Raw genomic sequence first — 20,485 nt, forward strand, 5'->3', positions numbered from 1 at the left:
GGGATAATAAGAGATGTTAAGAGATTTATAGTAAAATCAGCTCTGCTTCTGAAAACATCCAAGCCACAAATTTGATACTTGAAAAGGCAAATTAGTGAATATGGGTACAGTTCATACAGAAATAGCAAAGATAACAGGTGTTTTTCTCCCTGAAAAAAAGGACAGTAAAAAACCTTCTTTAACATAAGTGAAATGTCTATGCAAGTTTGTGACTTGTAATTTCCAAAAGGAGATCATCTACATTTGTGACAGCATGTGAATGTGAAAGTTTTTATTTTGAATCTGTTTATGTGTAAATGTAGAGAAGACTATATACCTCAACATACTTGTGAAACAGCGCTGCAATTAAGAAGCACAAAACTGGGTAAGCCCTATCATGATTTTGCCATTTAGAAGAGTTAATAGTGGCAGAACCTAGCTGCGCGGTTATTTACTTTCCCTAAAAATTTCAAGCTAATATTTAAAAAAGTGGTATTTATTCCTTCTCTAATATTGTCATACTTTTCAGAACATAATGGCCCCTTAAGTGGTGATGTCAAAGGCGATGGTTTGGTTTTCCTCCACGGGCTGTGCTGCGACAGTCAAGCTCCATGTAAGACGTACAAAATAGGTTTGTTATAATCTGATTGGAAGATTCTGTTGCACGGTCATCATTGGTGATAATCTAAGAAATGTCAATGTCTGAAAACTTAAGAAGTTTTTTAAGTCCTGTAGTTACTGGTCTAATACTAGTTACCTAGTGAACATCATAATTTTATTATTTTAATAATTATACATCTGCAGCAGCTTGGCTTAAATTCAAGCCACATACTAAATTTTGGGAGTCTTCTCTCCATTCCAACTCTGTCTGGAACCCAGTGAATGAGAGTTGTCCGCTTAAGAAGAAAACTCCCAAAGCTAACAGCACTGTTCTCATGTGTGCTTGGGATGGATGAACTCAACCCTGAGATGACTTCATTCCAGTGGGGAAAAAGTTAATCTAAAACAACTGAGAGTTCATGCACCACCGTAAGCCAGACTGGGTTGACGAGTTTCACACTGTCACCTGGGAGATAAATGCTCAAGTCATTGCATGTGATCGTCTGTCTTTTTCACATGCCACTCATACCTATCGGGACAAATTTCAAATGCACTGAATCTTAAAAACTCCACTTCCCAGAATAACCCTCATGGTTTACATTACAGAGTTCTTAAGGCTTGCTCAGACATCTGCTGATACAATATGATGGTTCAGAACAGTTTTTCCATCAATAATAGCAATGGCGTTAACCCGTACCTAAAACAGACAGAATTTTAGTGATTGTCAAGCCCAGGACTTCTAAAAGTCTGCTGCTGAAGAGCACCTCTGAAGGAATGGAAAGCTTCATTTGAAACAAGAGAGTCTCACAAACACTAAAGCATGAGAACCAATGATATAATCAAATTCTTTAATTTGACAAATGAGGACAATGTGAAATGAGTTATTCCCCAAACCCCAAACTTCCATTAATGGCAGGGTGGGCGCTGGGACTCAGTCAGGGTCCCTAAGGCTCTGTTTGCTGCCCTCCCCCCGCCAGAACCACTTTTATAAAGCTTGTCCAGCCACAGAGCAGATGTGACTGGCGTTGCCTTTAATTTAGGTCTGAGAGACAGGCCCTGCTTCTGCTCTGACTGGAAATTTTCCCCTGCACTTTGGGCTTCGGGATAGGTGTTCCCAACAGTGACTGGCAAACGGAAATGATTCACTTCCATCTTGGGAGAGAAGGAATTTTAGAGGTTAAAGCATCCCGAGTTTAGCGCCTAAAAACCTTGACAATCTCCCTTTAACAGATCATCCACTGACAGCGGTAAAGGAAGCACGTTGTGACTGACAGCCAAAGAAAGATTCTCAGAAACACACACCGCTGTGCTTTTGTACCCTATGCTCCCAGCCTACCTTTTACTGCAGCGTGAAGAACCGGATAGAGGTAGTCATTAAGTATACTGTGTTAAGATCTAAAGATCACAAAAGAAATGCTGAAAACTAGTTTAGGAAAGCAGTTTTCGATGTGAGGGTACTAACGATTAATTCCCAGAGCCTTCAGTCGTTAATACCTAAAATGTCAGAGATGGTGATAGTCACTTAATTGCTAATGCAATTCACAGTGCCTAAGAATTGGCAAGGTGGCTTGTTGTAGCCCATTATCAAAGTGTCAACAATGATTATTGCCAATATAAGTTATACAAATGCCAACTGCACGGCAGCTCTTTTCTTTCAAATGGGTTCCAGGGAGAAGGTTATATGTTAAAAGCAATCTTCTTATTGTGACCCCAGGACTCTATTACACAGGCTTTACCTAATAAAATCAGACATGAGTTTTGAGAAGAACTGTGCAGAACGATGAACAAAATGCATATTTGTGTAAATCCCCAGGTCTCTCACTCTTTCTCTCTGTCTCTCTCTCTTTATCGGGCTTTTTAAAGAGTCAGGTCAAATCCCCCAGAAATCAAGTGAATCCAGTAATGTTTCCTTTTACTTGCTCCGATTCCCTGCTGAGGAGCTTGCTTGCCGGCAGCATGCTAAGACTGTCATTTGTAAAAAGCCGTCCGCTCAGCTATAATTACTAATTTGATGTCACACTGGAATTGCAGCGCAGCTGTGAGAAGATCGACCACCAGGGAGATTCGCATTTCTCTGTCTCATTTAGAGCAGGCTAAACTGCTGAAGCCATGAATGGAAGATGGCCTTGCATTAAAAAGGGAAGAATTAAAGAATAAAACACATCATAACAGCTGTCAGAATTTGACAACGGTTTAAAAAAATAAAAGCACTGTTCTGCTCTTTTTTTTAAAATTCAAGACATCTGTACATGGTGCTCTGATGCTTGTTGCCATGAAAGTGATCCCATTATTGTTGGAATAGAACTTCTTTATTTCTTCTGTTCCATCTTCATGATTATGCTAATGCAAATCACTAATTATGCGTCAAGTTGAAATCGAAGAGATGGGACTTGTCTGCACCTATATCACCAAATACTTGAAATGACAGTTTTAAAACTTGTCATTAACAAGTTAAAAGTATGGGACATCAAAACAGTTATAATGACTCAAATGAAAGAAAAACTAAGAATTCAGATAACGAATTAAGTCTTGTTGATGGAGAGTCTCTATGAAAATTGTTCTTTGTACCAGGACAATCATTTTGTAGACAATAGGGTTACACAATGAAAACAATGGACATAATATTCTTGCAGATCATTTGGTTTCATTTATAAAAGGCTAACAAGTAGAAAAGAAATAATTTTAGCCTTCTCCAAATATTTCTAACTAGAGCTAACAGAGATTGTTTTGATAACGTTTAAGGTTTTATTTGTGAAGACAAAGAATAGCATGCTTTTTGGAATAGTGAAAAATATTAACTGATCATGGAGAGACAACCTGAAAACTGCTAGAAAAAAGAAATCAAGAAAAAATTTTAAAACTTAAAAACCCAATGTTTTTATGAGTTCAGCTCCATTAATACATTTCACTTATTTTTGTGCATTATAGGTTAGTACATGTTACTTCATTGTGGCTGGATTCTAAACAAACTGCCATCTCTGAGAGAGAGATCACATCCCAGTGCAGGCATACCCTTCCCTCATCAATTACCGATTTTAATTACTTTTACATTCCACATCATCAAGAGATTTGCTCTCGCCCCTTCCCACTGAGCGCTTATGATCTAGAAGGACAGGTGCTTGGCCTTTTGGAGTTTCTCCTTCTGGAAGAACAACTATCATTAACTCCAAGCCGAGAAAGTAGAAAGCAATGAATTCTTCCCCAGGGCAATTGTGTAGACGATTTTACTGTGCAAACAGTCAGTGTAAGATATAGTGACATGGGCTGTATTCCAAAAATGCCAACTCCTCAAATAGAGGAAATATGAATAAGTTGTTTTGCCAACATAGTCAGGAACAAAACAATTTATTTCACTACTCTTTTATTTTTAAATCAAGACTCAGAATGAACTGTTTTAGTACCATATTTAACTCTAAACCAATGGTTTTTCCAATGTAGTGAGTGTTGCCTTGTTCATCTTTATGATTCATATGTATTTTTGATAATATGTCCTTTACAAAAAAGGAGCGAGAGAAGCCCCAGACATTTAGAATAGCACATTTAATATAGTGGCTGGAAAGGTGAGCTCTGGGCTGGGGCCCTGGCTCCATCACATCGTAACTGTGGGACTCTGGACAAGTTTCTCTCTTGTAAGGAACTTCATTTATTCAGAGGAAGCAATAATAGCACCAACCTCATAAGGTGGTTGTAAGGATTACATGACCAAATCCATGTAAAATTTCAAACAGTGTCTGGCATACAGTATGCACTCAACAGATGTCAGCTGTTAGTTCTTTGGCACCTGGAAGAAATGTATAGCAGTAAAGAAGTCGATAGTCCACTTTTTTTACTTCTTTGGCCAAAGCTGGAGCCTTCCGGGTGATTTCCATGGAGGTTGGAAGTGTAAAAATATATTCACGAGTGTACAGTAAAAATACAAATGGTCAAAGAAGGATCCACCATTTCACTTTTTCTTCCTCACTTCTTAATCCTCTGCTTTCTGCTTCTGCTCTCCCCACCCATTATCACTGACAAGGTCGCCAGTAACTTCCCTGTTGATAAATCCAATAAATAGTATTCAGTTCTCATGCTACCTGACCTTGCAGAAGCATCTGGTACGGGGAAAGTTCTCTTCCTCTGGTTTCCGCACACTATCAGAGGGTAAGTTTGTGAGAGTAGGGACATTATTCACTGAGGCACTTCTCATAATGCCTGGGAAATGCTTGCTCATAATAGATGCTCAATAAGCATTCGGACAAATGATCCAGACTTTCCTGGGTCACCTCCTGTGTCTTTGGCTGATCTTTTGCAAGACTCTTCCTTTATCCATCATCCTTAGATGCTATGTTCTTCTGGGCTGGCGTCAGACATACTTCTCCTTCTGCTCCATGCATTCATCCTGGGTGACCTCATCTACTGCCCTGTCTTGGCTCATCCTCTTTCCCATGAGGTTTCCCAGCCCCGTTTTCCAGCTGAAACCCTCTCTGCAGCCCCTCATGCCTATTGGACATCTCTGTTCTGATGCCCCACTGGCATGTGAAATATCTCCTCCCACTCTGCTCCCTCTCTCAGCAAGAGGAACCAACACCTACCCAACTGTGTAAACCAGAAACTTGGGGGTCGTGCTTAACCCCGACCCCCCTTGACACCTGCTCCCTGGAACCGTTCACCTCTCACATTCAATCTCCGATTTCTGTGGATTCTTCTTCCTAAATCTCTCTGTAACCTATTTTCTTCCACTGTCCCAGCTCAGGCCACCATCTCATCTGCGTCATATCCATAACATCTCCAATTGGTCCTACTTACTGGCCCCCTCTCACCCTTTAACTAGAGCACCAAGCACGTCCCGCTGTGCTCACGTATGTGCTGCTCTTTCTCGCCTTTTCCCCTGGCTAATTCCTACTTATCCTTCAGGCTTCCAAACATTGCCTCCTCCAGGAAGCTTTTCCCTGGCCCCACCAAGCTGGAGTCAGGTGCTCTTCTTACATGGGTCCTATCCAAGTATCACACGGCACTGTCATTTCTAATCAATGTCTGTATTTCCTGCTAGATGTGTCTGTGTGGTTCACTATTTTCATCCCTGAAGCTAGGATAGTAACCATGAAGACATTTATAAACACTTCTGAATGAGTAAGTAGATTTCCAAATCCATAAAATTTAAACTAAAACTGAACATCATTTTAAAAGAATTAAATTTCTAAAGCAAAAACCTTGAGCCCAGCTTTTCAATAATTTGGTAAAAATACAGACAGTTCTAAGGCGATGAAGAGGAATAATAACTGAGAATATAAAGGTGCCTTTCACATAACTCAATATCAATTTTGGTCAGTTTTGGTTTACATACAGCAAGCTACTTCCCAAATTCTTAAGTGAACTGATTCAAGTTGAAACTGCTATAATCTTGCATAATAAACTAAATGTAGTTCAAATATGGCCTATTCTCCAGTGACTCAGGAAAAGATATAAAGATATAGTTTCCTCATCCCTAATTCTTTAAACAAAAAATACTCTTATCACATCTTAACAGTTTATCCTTGGAAAAGGGCTTGAAGCTCATTCAAGCCAACATTTTACAGGGCAGAAAACGGGGGCTCAGAGAGGTCATGGCCAGCGAGTGAGTGGTAAAGTGTAGGCTCAGGACCCTGTTGCTGAGCTGTACCTGCCAGTCTTGATCATAAGTTACTGAGTTTTCAAGACCATGTTGCATGTGAAAAGTTTCTTCCAACCACACATAAAACTAACAACTACTTCATTATTCAGCCAAGTGCTATGGGACAGCGGATCTGAGGAAAGAAGACAAGGGGAGAACTCGGGTTCGATAATGGGCTTCTCTCTGGGGCAGAGAAGGGAACACAGAAAGAATCCCAGTGATGGAAGTCAGAAAGAAAGAAGGAAACAAGGGGTAGTGTTCGAGCATGGCCGAGGACCATGGTGAGGAATATGTCAGAGTACTTACCTTTTCTTTGTCACTAGCTTCTCTAGCCACCGTAGAGCCCTGAAACACAAAGAAACAATTGAAACTTGCACATGAGAGACACTAGGTGTCATGTTTAAGACATGCAAACGTTCCAGGGCAGAGCACAGCAGTAGATGAGCACCAACTCTGCTTTGAGCCTCGTCCTGAGTGAGCTGTGTCCCTTCTCTGATCACTACTCTCTGGCCGGTGCGCTGCTCCCTCCGTGGCTATTCCTGTCCACTCCACGCCAACTCTTTCCCTTCATGCCACCTGTGCTGCCTTTCCCCTGGGTCTTGTCCTCGTGCTGGAGCCAGAAAACCTGACAACTACTGGAATGGTTACTTCCTAAACACTGAATCGAAACCACGCTCTCTTTGCATCACTTGCCAGAAATGGTTGGTGCCAAGATCTTCCAAGGTGAAGTGGGCCGTCAGCTGGCCACAGCGGCCACTGGTGCATTAAATGCCTCTTGTCCCACATTGTGTCTTCCAGGGTGGCCATGTCGTCACCCTCTGACTGCCTCGCTCCCATTTTAGAGTTACTGATGAAGATGTCCTCCTCACTCGCTGTGAGTAAGACCCATGTGGGTACTTGCTGTTCCCCTTCACATTAGAGATCCCTTCAAACACACACATTTACTTGCACCACATCTGGGCGAGGCCCTAGGCTGAGCACAAAGGTCAGTGGAAGAAAACATAGTTCTTGATCTCAGCAATTTCTCTGCTACTGCTCTGGTTTTCACAACTATGTCCCAGGGCTGTGGGGTTGCCAAGACTTCACATGATGACGGGGGGCTTTGGGGTAGAGTTCAAGCAGAGATATTTTCCTTTGTTTGTGGAAGATTTTAAAGCAAAAGAAAAGTTGGGAAGCAAATGGCCAGTGCATTCTTACCATGTCAATACAGCAAGGACTATTTATTTTTTGTGCTGCTCAGTGACCACCGCAGGGTTTCACACAACACTGCTGGGCGGTCTCTGGATAAATGGCTGGAGGAGGTCACACACCGATTTACTGCTCTCCTTCACCTCCAGCACTAGGCACCCAAACTATGAAGAGGTCAACAGAGCGATCCGTTTACCTGACCACTTCTTAAATAGACATATTCTTGCCCTGTAATACTTGCGGTAGCCAATTATTAAGAGAACGTATATGTAACTTGGGTTACGTAAAGTACGTTCTAGACTGGCCATTCTTAACTAAAAAGCTTTACTCTCTGACCATCTTTTATTCAAGAGGCTTAGGCACAGATTAGGATGTGTGTGACCTGTAATTCACACATGAGGAGACTCAGACTGAGGGGACGCCTTGTATTGGGGAAGGGAACCAACACCAGGCTGGAGTCTCAGTATTCCCAGGTCTGGTGGATCTGAGAGGCCATAGCAGTGCAAAGACTTTGTGAGAGAGATAGTGCCAGAGAGCCCTGTCGGGTGGCTGGGATTCCAGGCAATAAAACAGTTATGACATGGAGGCAAGATAGACAAAGATTGTATCTGGGAAGCTTATACAGTTTATCTGCACTCCAGAAGTTAGGAGATAAGCCAGACCATTTTCTCTCCCTTAGACTAGCATTTCTCAAAGTGTGGTTCAGTATCCTGGAGTCCCAAGACCCTTTCAGGGGTCTGCAAAGTCAAAACTATCTTTATAATAATACTGAGACATTATTTGCCTTCTCACTGTCTTGTTATTGCATGGATATTGCAAAAACAATGGTGGGTACAACTGCTGGTAGCTTAGAACAAATCCAGCAGTGGCACCAAATAGTGCGAGTAGTTTGTCATAATATATCTATATCTGTATATCTGTCTGTCTGTCTGTCTATCTATCTATCATTTATCTATATCTATATATAAATATACAAATGTTCTTGATGAAGCAATGACATTATTTTTTTATTAAATCTGGACCCTTTTCAATATTCTGTGTAGGAAGTATGCATAAAGCTCTTCTGTTTATAAAGAATGAAAGGACTGAGAACAGTCATTTTTGTGATGGTTTGAGTTATGAGCTGAACCAGCTGCTTTTTTCATGAAATAACATTTTTACTTGAAAAAACAACTGACAACCTATATTTATGCAGATCTAGGCATTTGTCATATATTTGCTCAAAGATGAACAAAGCTGTTGGACTCGGCTATGTGCAGGGGGCTGTGTGATGTCATGTCACAGTAACCAACTAACAGGACTTGTTACCAGTGGTAAAATTTGAGCTTTTATGGAAAATTAGAATTTTTAAAAACTTGTATCCACCGCCCTGAGTTTGAGAGATCCTCAACAGTTAAAGACTTTTCTGATGAGACTGGTGGTAATATTAATGTGACTTCTTGATATTGTATAGTAATAAAATGTCAATATTTGGAAGAGCACATAACTCAGTGAACCCATTCATTCCAAATGACCAAAGCATGGTACATTCAGACCAATGCATGCAAACAGACCAATGGATTTTAATGAAAAGAGTACAAAGGTTCACTGAGGGGATTTCAGATTCCACATTCCCCATAAGCTTTGAAAAATTACCATTTGTCAAGAATTTGGTATAATATGAAAGAAAAATATCCACAAGTTTCTGAAAAAGTTATAAAAATGCCCACTCCCCCTTTTCCAGCTCTATATTTGGGTAAGGCTTGATTTTCTTCATATACTACATTCAAATAACATTGCAACAGACTGACAGCAACACCAGACAGGACATTCTGACTGCCTTATATTAAGACAGACATTAAAGAGATTTGCAAAAATGTAAAACAATGCCACCTGTCTCACTAATTGTTTTGATTTGAAACGCACCATTATTTTTCATAAAAATATGCTAACATGTAATGGTTTTATTATTTTAAATCTAAATTCTAAAACTTCTCATATTAATTCCTAACACTACAAATATCAGTACTCATAAGCAAGAGCTTTTCTCTTTTATGAGTGTGAAAGAGTCTGAGATCAAAATATTTGAGATGCACTGATGAAGACAAAAGCTTGGCAAATTTTTTCTGAAAAGGGACAGAGGGTCAATGTTTTAGGCTTTGTGGCCCAAAATGGTCTTGGTGGTAACTATTCAACACTGTACAGCAACCACACGTGATGTAGAAACAATGGGTATGGCAGTATTCCAATCAAACTTTATTGACACAAATGGAAAGCTGGATTCGCCATGTAGGCAGGTCATAGTTTGTCAACTCCTAACCGGGACGTTCTCCCTCTAGCTCAGTGATCCTAGAATTCAGATCGCTACACCCCACCCAGAAATTCCAGTGGTCCACCTTTCCCTTAATGTCTTTGAAACAGCCTGTCTCAGGGTCTGTTCCCTCTGCCAGAAATGTTTTCCTTCAGCTCATTCCCTCACCTCCTTTATGTCTGCTCCACTGTCATCTATCTTCTCAGTGAAACCTCCCCTGACACCCTATTAAAACTGTATCCCTTCCCTGCCTTTACTTCTACCATAGCACTGATCACTTCCTAAATCCTATATGATCTACTTACTACTTTCACTAACTGTCTGTCTTTCACTTACTGTCTGTCCACCAGAAAGTCAGTTCCTTGAGATCAGGTTTGGTCTGTTTAGTTCACCGCACTATTCTTAGCATCTAAAACAGTGCCTGGTATGGAGTTGGTGTTCAAGAAAAATTTGTTGAATAAATTAGACACGATGTCTCTAATGCATACAAGCATCTTCTGGTAAAGCCAGTGAGTGATCCTTGGTTAACACAAGGAGTGCAGCGCTAGTCGCCTGGTGGCTTTGAGCTCTGAGCACCTTGTAAGTGTTCAGCATGTTCAATTACAACACTTACAATGCAGATGAGTAAGCTTCATTACTTCAGAAAAATTAACAAAATCAATCTCACCTTTAAGTCGTATTTCCTATATACAGATAAACGGTGGCTGAACACATTTCTTGTAACAATCACATATATTTCAACTCCATCAACATTAAGGCGGTACATGCCCAAGAACTGGGGAAGAAGGGTGATCCCATGACATTCCACTATATACTGCACAGGAGAGAAACAGGAAAAAAATGATCGCATTAAAAGGTGTTTGTTCTGATGTAAAATATAACACTTCTGCCTACGGCATTTACACACAGTGAAACCCTCCAACCATTAAGGTCCTATTTACAGAAAATGACCACGTTTGTACTGCTTAACACAGGATCTGTATTTACCATGTATACACAAATAAGAAAATTCAACTTTATCTCCAAAGAGATATTTTTGCCCTACATTCCACACTAATTGGTAAAGTCAAAACTTGGATATAAATAACAGTGTAAGGAGAGAGGACCAGTGATTGATCCTGTCACTTTAATTTCAATTAAAGTGAAATTACACTCCACCTGGGGCCTCCATCTTCCTCCCCAGAAGACGTAATGATGATTTTATGAGGTTGACAAAGAGTCACTCAGCCACTAAGATCAGCTCCTTTCGTACTGAGAGTCACAGAGCATCATGGAACAGAGTGGATACTAACCATTATCCACGTTGATGAATATGTTAAAGAAAGTTTCTGAAGTTGAGATTAAACAAATTGTGGAGAGAGCCCAATGTTAGAAGCTGGGAGGGTTGGGCCCTAGTCCTAGTTTTTCTGTTTCTCACTGAGATGCGACTGCTGGAGCTAAGCTGCCCATCAGAGCAGCAGTGGGAAGGGTGGGCTCCACGCCACCATGGAGAGCACACGCCTGCTCTCCACACACACGGAGCTTCTCTGGCTCCATGTTGGACTTCATCAGGACCATAGGTCGAGTGCCAGCTTGGACACCATTTCCAAGTAGAGTTGCAAAACACGAGTTCCGAGTCTTTCACGACCATACTCTAAAAGACCACAAGATGGAGACACTTCTCCTCGAAAGCCAATCTTTATAAACTGGGTCCCACTGCACTTCCCAAAGGAAAGTTAGCTTTTCTTTTCTTTAAAACGAGGGGGAAAGAAGATTTCAAAACAGTTTTTTTATGTCCATATGTTGAAATCTCCAGGATAATCAACAGCATGAATAGTATAATTCCAAAATTGTAAAAATTGTGCTCATTGTGCATATTTACAGAGAGATGCCTTGGAAAAATGGTCACCAAATGTTAACGGTGGAATTTTCAGTTACATTGCTTTTTTCCTTTTAAAAATTATCCTACTGCTTGAATTTTTCTGTTTTATAATAAGCATTTTATAAAAATAAGAAAGTTTGCCCTTTCAAACTTTATTGGCAAAACCATCAATAAACAAATCTGATAATATTTAATTATCTTAAGAGTGTTTTTTTTTAAGCCTTTAGTTTTTATCATGAAACAAGGGATGAACAGAATCAGCATGAGTTTGAGTTTTGCTACCCAAAGTTTTGGCATATTTTAAAGATGCTCTGTGTGCCCCCCCCCTTTTAGTTTACTAATCATAATTGAGCTACATATTTTAATTTGATATATTTTCTGAGTTTTATCTCAACTTGTTCTTAATTTGAAGTCAGATCAGCAGAACATTTTCTATTTCTCTCCCTTCAAAAAATAGAAAATTAACTTGAGTTTTGCTAATGTAAACCAGGTGATAAATAGCCCTGGGTTGAAGGGAAAATGTCTCCCAAGAACTGAAATGGGTTGTTGTCCCTCGCCTCTGAAGAAAGATGGTTGGATGGGCCTTAAAACTGTGGAGACTATAGGAGGGTACTTTGTGTAATAAGCACAGTAGAAAGAAGGGAGGTTTGTGAGCCAGAGATGCGCATTGTGGGATCTTGGGCAAATTATTAAATTATTCATCGTTTTAGTTTCATTTTCTGGAAAGTGAGCACCATAATTCTAACTCGAAGGTTATTGTGAGGTTTACAGATAACAGTATGTCAACATACTTCACACAATGCTTATTTGCGCTACTGTACTCTTCCACCTACTACAGGTGACAGAGATAATAATTATTTTCATTCAAAACTCTGATAAGAAACTTCATGTTACACCTATCTGCTGCTTTATGCTCCAAATTGACTCACAGACAGGTACTGGCTCTACTCTGAGGGAGGCCTGGAGTAGGTATTTTGGGGGGCACATGCCAGTTTCAGCTTGGCCGCTCAACCCCCCTTTGTGCTGTTCTGCTCAGATTACTCTCATCATGGCCTCTTTAAAAGTCCTGCCAGTAGACGGTATCTCTGATCACAATGCCTGTGCAGAGCTACAGAATGCCATGGAACAGAGTGGGTACTAACCATTATTCACGTTGGTGAGTATGCTAAAGAAACCTCTGAATGCTATACAGGAAGTCATTGACAAGCCTTTTTTTTTTCAGAGGAAAACACACTACAGATTACATTCTACAACTCCTCTATCTTTAAGGTTAGATAAATTACTACGTATGAAAAATAGATCAAATGTGATCTCTTCATCACGGCTCACCTCTGAGGCTCTTTGATGAACAGCTTGAAAAAATAGATTTAATAAACTTAAAGCTCCTGAGTATGTAAATATGTACAAAATCATAAACCATATTAAAAGCTATCATATTTGATTCTAGTAGTACTAAGCAGCAGTTGGTGGCAAAGGTTTAGAGAGCATTTGTGGGTGGAAACTTTGCAGAAGAGGAAATTCTACCCATTAATTGACTTTCTGGGTGGGGGCACTGGGAAAAGAACACACTGTTTCATTTTAGTGGAACATTTCACTGGGTCTATGAAGACCGGGGTTGGGGGACCTCTGTACTCTAGCACAATATGTCCCTGTATGCATATGTTGACACGTGGAAGCCTGAATGTTAGTCGTCTCAGATTCTTCACCAGTTGCTCCAGGAAATGCTGTGCACAAATTCTAACCCGATTGGGCACATCCATAAGGATTCCTACACACACAGTCGGCTACAGGTAATCCCACGACCAGGGAGATTATTTATAAATTCATGGCCACAGCTTTCGCTGGGCTCTCGGCATGACTCAGGCACATCATGATTCCAGGAGCCCTCTAGGTCCAGTTTCACATTCACTAGCTGTGTGACCTTGAGTGAATTATTCAACCTCTGTGTGTCTCTGCATTTGGGGAAGAGGGGTAGTGAAACAACTTGGTGCCTAGGGTTTTTGCAAAGAATATGAAGAGCAGGGAAATGAGACTGGGGTGAAGGACAATGACTCAAGCAGGAGCAAGATGAAACCAAGACCCTGGGGCAAGGGGTGGAAAAGAAAGGAAAGAAGGGGTGAGGGAGGAAGATGGCCCAGAGCACCTGAGATGTTCCTAAAATGTTCTCTGAAAAATGGATTCTACTTTAAATGCATGATGGAAGTCCCAATTTCAAGGAATCTCATAAAACAAAGACTTTCCAAACATGAATAATGTTGCATATGTGTGCGCTTTGTGTGTGTGCATGTATTTGTTTATAAAGTGAGGTAAACTTTTTGTAAATTAAAAAAAAACACTGAAAATTATATTTCTCTCTTGTTGCTTTTAGGATCAGAACTCTGAGCACTTTCCCTTCAAGAACTTAAACAGTGTTAACAAATTAACAAAATAACTTGTAAATAAATGCTTCAAAGATGATAAGAAAAAGGGGGTATTGGGGCACTACAATATAATGTCTTTCTTTAATAAACAATTACTTGGCACAAGCAACCTTTTTTTGAATAGTTAAAAGCATCCTGGGATCTGTGACTTTCTTTTTAACACTGTTGATTCGATCAAAGACAATCTAAGGTCTCTTTGCTTCCTCCCTCATGCTCCACTTCCAGATTACAATGGAGAGACAGTGATTTAATCCTGAGTGTCCCTCTTTAAAAAAGGTATAAATATTTCTTTAACTTTCAACCACTGTCTTGAGGTGGCTACAAGGCAGTCCGGCAAGGGACATAAGCAACACAGGTGGTGTCCCTAGCTGCGGTATTAATGTCTCAGTTTACAGACACCACAGGTGCAATGCCTGAGTGTGGCCTGGTAGACTCCTATCTAGAAGTCTGCAGACGTCTGTCCTCTGCCACTCTGAGGTCCTGGGCAAGATAATAAGAAAAAGGGGGTCCACAAGTGGACCGGACTCTACGCTGCTCATCTGTGTGCAGCTCAGAAATTAAGAGCACACGTCAGGCAAGAGAGATGGTTCTTTTGTGAGAGACAGGCTGAGTGTATACACTCCTGAAGAATGTTCCTTTCAGTGACCCCTCAGATATGGCATTTTCCCTGAGGTTTTCCTCTCTGTGGTACAGTGCCAGCCATTATTCCCACCTTTCTGGGCTCTCTAGGTCACCTGTAGCCACATTCTTCTCACACACCAAACAGAAAACTTGGTCTGGTACCTAGAGTGGCGGCTTTCAGATGATTGCAATTCAGTGGTAACAAGGAGTGTCCGTCTGAAGAAGCCCTGAATATATACTCCCAAATTTTAACAAAGTGAACTTGATACTCATCAGTTCTTACTATGCTTACTATATGGAGCTCAATCAATCACAATCATTCTTGGGGTCCGTATTCTCAGTGCTAAACTCACTGATTACCTATGTTGGCATTTTAAAATATTGTTTTTATTACTTTCCACTTTTGCATTTTCATAGCTGGACACCTTGTGTCACCTCGTTTTGTTAGTTATCATGCAGTGGCTTCTGTTTTTTCCAAGAGTCCTCTCAGAAACATATATTGGGTGGCAATGTTTTATCTGTAACCTGTGTTTCCAACACTAACAGTTTTTACTTTTTTGTGTCTTCTTTTAAAAAATAGACATGTAAATGATTCCATGGTGTCATCAATACAGGCAAATTTAATCTCTCCATGTCTTCCCCTGTATAACTGTGGGTTTGTTATAAACATAAATTGCTGTTATTATCATGTTTCACTCATTTTCATCTTAGAGGTTTGAAGTGACAATTTGTTATAGAATTAAATTAATACTTCAATGTACAGTCTTGTTTCAGTTAAATGTTTTTGAAAGGTTAAATGATCTGTAATCCATGACACTGGCTATATTTATAGATCACTCGAACAATATATTTGACATGAAAGGAAAGAAGGAAGAAAGGAAAGGAAGGAAGGAAGGACGGGAAGAAGAGAGGGAGGAAGGAAGGGAGGGAGGGAGGAAGGAAGGAGATCAACTTGCCTGAAATTAAGAATTACTATGTTTTAGAACGACCAAATAAATAAATAATCCAAATTTGCCCTGAACTGATTTTGGGATAATGGTGTATAAGTGTCAGTTAATGAAATTTATTTTGGTTTCATATTGGTTTGAAGTCAAAAAAGAATGTAAGGATGACAACACTTAAGCTAATATAAATACAAAACTTTACTACTTTTCTTAAATGTAATAAAATCAGGCTTAAAAGGAACGAACATTCTTCTGGAGTGTTTACAAACATTCTTAGTACTGAGATAATGGGGAATATTCCTGAACTCACACACTGATTGCTCCTAATTCCCTCTGTTATACTATAATCAACACCCATAAATAACATCATCATTGAAGAAGAAATGACTGTGTAAAAAGTACTTTAAGTATAGATGGAGTGTAGTCACTGACTACAATTGAAATGCAGAATGGCTGCTCCAAGCATCACCCTGGTGGGCAGCTGTGAGAGGTCTGGCTGCCCAGCTGAGGAATGTGGTCAGAAGCTTTAGTTGGCAGCTCCTCCCAGGTCTGCCTCCCTGTGACTTTGGCCCATCACGGGAGCTTCTGGGTGGAGCACTCCAGAGTGCACCATCAGGTTGGCTGTGACTTGGTTAGGCCTACACGACAGTGTGACTTCTCCCTCTGTACAATCCTACTTCTTTGTTCTTCCTTACATAGGTTTCAATCCCTCATCAACATCTTAACCCCAAACTCTGTGTAGGCTTCTGCTTGGGCAAGTCATTCTGATTGAGGGTCAGCAGACAGTACAGGCAAATTCAGGCCTAGGAACTACATAAGTTAGGACTACCGGAAATAGAATTTGAAGTTATGCATAAAATATTTAAAGAAACAAAGGATGCAATGTCAGGGATGAGCATGTAACAAGAAACTACCAGCAATGAACTGGTAGATTTTTAAAAATGGAACATCTAGAAGAAAAAATACGATTATTGAAATAAAAAATCACTGGACAGGGGAGACCACAGATGGAAACCGTTGAAGAGAGAATTAGGACTGGGTGATGATATAGCTGAGGAATTTACCCAGAACTGGGCGGAGATATTTCAAGATGGAAAATGGGAAAGAAAAGTTGAGATGTAGAGGCCAGAATAAGAATGTCAACTATATAGCTGTTGGAAAGACACAGGGAAAGAATAGAACAGACAGGCAATATATGAAGAGAAAAAGATGATGGAATTTCCAGAAAATGGAGAAAATCTGCTGCAGGAAAATCATTCTGAAGAGTGTGCTGGGAAGCTACCTGGAAACCTGGGGAGCAATTGGCTAGGACATTGTGAACAGAGGGCTCCAAATGCCCCCATTAGCAAGCAGTGACTCCCTGTCAGCAAAGTGGAGCTTGAAGGGGCACCACCCAGGCCACGGGGACCCAGGAGATAGCAAACGCCTTCCTCATGTTTCTAAGAGGGAAGCAAGAAATGTGTCTGCAGCTTCCGACGGCAGACAGGCTCTGCTAGGAGCCTGCCTTTGGTCACATAGTTCTAGGTGCATGTAGACCTTAAAACTTGAAGTGTACTTTTCCCATTTCAATTGACTGCTTCTCCAGATAGAAGAGCAGAGAAGCCAGAGCACACTCAGACTGTTTCTCCTGTTCTAGAAAAGAGGTACGGACCTGCCACGTCCTGGGAGCTTCATCAGCATCACCTGAAAGTGTTAGACACCCAGATCTGCTGAGTCAGAATCTGTGTTTTTATAGGTGTCCTGTCTATAATCAGAGTTGGAGAAACGCCCATGGAGTGCGTAACATTTTCTCTTTCAGTGCCACACACCCAATTTTTCATTGTAATTCTTGGCTTTTACGGTGCCTACTTTCTCATTTTTCCTCTATTTGTGGCTCATATTCGAATGGTAATGCCAACACCACTATCCTTCATGGGAGGATGAAAAGATGAACTCCAGACAAAGTCTGTCATGTAGGGGCTCAGCTCCCGGTAGGTGAACACAGGATACGATGGGGGTGAAAGGGAACAACAGCGGAGCCACGGATAGGGGGTTCATATCACTATAGTCTCGAGGGCGGTCTGTCGAGACTCAAGAAGCAAACACCCGCCAGTACCCCAACAAGAGGTCTCCCTGCACCACAGTCTCGATGGCCGCCAGTCCAGACACAGGAAGTAGGATCCTCCACATCCGCCACATCCTCGCTTGCTATCGCAGCCACGGCAGCTATACAGCATACACAACAGTAGTGGCTGATGGCCAGCTGGTTACAGCTGACAGCAAACTAGTTGCATAAGTGCTTACATAGGGATGTGTCCTGCGCATGCGTGGGCTACACAACTGAGCCAGCACCTTTCCATGTGAAGCTGAGAGCCTGGAAACTGCTTTCTGGGACTCAGTCCCAACAGGTCCAAAAGAGTCACGCATTCACCCTAAAATCCTTAACAGAAATTTGAGGTGCTAGCTACCTTATTTAACAAGGAATTCAGACTTTTAGGCATAACTTCTAGATTTGGCTCAAGTTACTAATTGTTTCCTACGTGCAAAGGATAAGAAAGATTTTTAGGATATTTTTCAATTTATCAATTCAGTCACTTTGACATAAAAAACAAATAAAAATAAATTTAACCTCTATATTTCAAAAGCTTAAGAGACACTCTTAATATTTTCATAATATTAATCATCTATACTGTAACTTGTTCCCTCCTGTAAAATTTCTAAATTTTAACTGACATTTACCTTTAATTTTAAATAAAACTGAAGCTGTGATATCAAACCTCCCAATGAATTCAGGCAAGTGAAAAAAAGAGAAATAAGATATTCAAGTAGTTTCTTGACCACTTTTTTTCTTCATGAATGCTCTTCTGACATTGCTTAGCTAATCAGTTGAGACCTGAGTTTGTTTTAGCCTAAGAGAAATTTAAAGAAAAGGGTATTTATGCTCAAACATTAAGTTATTCTCCTAACTATAAAAAAGAGAAAATCAAATAAAGGAAGAGACTTATAAATGTTTGCTCTGCTTAATATAAATTTTCCATTGGTCTGAGAGAGGACGCTGTCTTTTCTTAGCACAGAGTGGAAATTACGGTAGGATTTGGCAACAGATAAAGACTAAGGCAAGATGCTGGAACTTGGGAAGAAATGTAAACCCCTGTGGTTCCAATCTTCACAATTCTGCCTCAGTGTCACATTCTATGAGAAACCAGGCCCTCTAGGGGACTGAAAGAGTTGATGAGTAGAAAAATTGTATTTCATTATCTTATTCAATCATTTATATAACACATGATATACTAGGCACTGTTCTGAGCAAGTTAAAAATATCAGTTCACCTAATTAGCACAACAATGAATAAAGGAGGTACTATTATCCAAATTTATAGACAGAGAAGCAGGTGTAGAGAGGTTAGGTGACTTGCCCAAGGTTACACAGCTGGTCAGGGGTAAAGCTGGGGTCTCAATGCAGCAGCCAGCTCTCCACAGTCCATGCTCTGAACTACCTACCACACCGCATTGCTGGCAAGGATGACTTATCAGAAAATTAATCCCAGGAAGAATTTATTCAAATATCTAGCCATGTTTCACTTCTCCATAGGTTGACATAATGGTAATTTTAACCGTCCGGAGTATAACTGCAACTCTGGATATATTTCATTAAAATAAAAAACAATCAAAGAAAAGAAAAAAGAGAAGTCAAGGGCCATCGAGGAACCAGAGCTATCAGAAAATCCATCCAATTTGCTCTGCAAGAGAGCCTCTCTCTTGAAGCCTGTCCCATCTACTGATACACACTTTGAACAAACCTAAGTACTATTCCAGACTGAGCAGTTCAGAAGTACAGCAAAGTACAAGGGAAAAGCAACAAAAAACAAGAAGAAATAGAAGAACCGACAGTAGCCACTGAAGTAGGAGACAGAACATTTACAAGACTAGACATAAATCCTAAAAGTAGTCTAGGCCTTCTTGAAGTAGGAAGAAAAGGTCTAAGGCCCATCTCAAGTGCCCTTGAGCATCACTTTGTTTGTCTAAACAACAAAGTTTAGAAGGACCTCTCCTGGCTTACAGATGGCAAGGCCTATGTCTGATTGCATGAAATAGCTACACCTGAGGATGCACAAGGCCGAGTTCACTGCCATGTAATATTCAGCAACACCTTGTTTGCACGTGGCCCATGAAAAGGGCAGCTTGAGGACATTCAAACACCTGCCTGGTGGGAGCCAGCCTGGCAGAGTCCTGGGTAGCCGTATACATTGCATCCTCCCTCTGCACAGTGATGTTGGTTAAATGGGAATTACATGTTGGTGTGGGGTCAGCAGCCTATACTGATGATTTTCTTTTGAGGTTTTATGAAATTCTTGTGTGTTGCACAGCTGGCTGCAAGGATGATGTTTATCATGTCATGTGTTCTCTCTGTGGGGAATGCCTAGAAAAAACCCTTTCTGATCTTAGTACCAAGTTAATTATATTTCTCCTTAACAACTGATTCATTTGTATCTTTAGGCACAATAACTGTGTAACTAGCTTATTCAGGTTTCACTTTCTACTGTGGCTGCTAAGAAACTAGGGTGAAATTAGTGGCCCTCAATGTAGGAAGCTCGTGGGCATCATGGCATGAGTTTTAGGTTCATTTCAGATTCCATGTTGTGTTTTCACCCTCTTCTTCCCTTTTCTAGCTTCCTTTTTTTCCTATTCTATCCTGTATTTCAAACTTCCTTGAAGGCCACCTTATATCCTTTCTGGAATTAGGTAAAGAGTAAATACACGAACAAATGAATGAATAAATAAAATGTAGATGGGGAAACTGAGGTTCAGAGACCCCCTAAGTGACCAGTTCATAACAAGCAGGATTTCTGTCTGTTTCCTGATGTTCAACTTAGTGTCTTTTAAATAAATTGTATTAAAAATGGTGATTCTCAATCGCTAGGATCCCCTACATTGTATTTAAAACACCATTTATAAGAAGAAAGAAAAATATAGA

The 20,485-nt window shown here is 40.5% G+C and overlaps 1 protein-coding gene across 2 annotated transcripts in view; it reads right to left on the bottom strand.

The window, feature by feature from the left end:
* Positions 1–20,485, bottom strand: part of PIP4K2A (phosphatidylinositol-5-phosphate 4-kinase type 2 alpha) — a 145,397-nt gene that overhangs the window by 20,961 nt on the left and 103,951 nt on the right. For both annotated transcript variants that reach the window (XM_088789171.1, XM_088789167.1), the window contains 2 exons: positions 10,354–10,500; positions 6,515–6,553 (listed from right to left, as the gene is read on the bottom strand). In XM_088789171.1, coding sequence (XP_088645297.1) covers positions 6,515–6,553; positions 10,354–10,500 — 186 coding nt within the window. The remainder of the gene's footprint in view (positions 1–6,514; positions 6,554–10,353; positions 10,501–20,485) is intronic.

This window comes from Rhinolophus sinicus, chromosome 1 (assembly GCF_057876585.1).
Source record: "Rhinolophus sinicus isolate RSI-liver-muscle chromosome 1, RSI-T2T, whole genome shotgun sequence".
Taxonomy (NCBI): domain Eukaryota; kingdom Metazoa; phylum Chordata; class Mammalia; order Chiroptera; family Rhinolophidae; genus Rhinolophus; species Rhinolophus sinicus.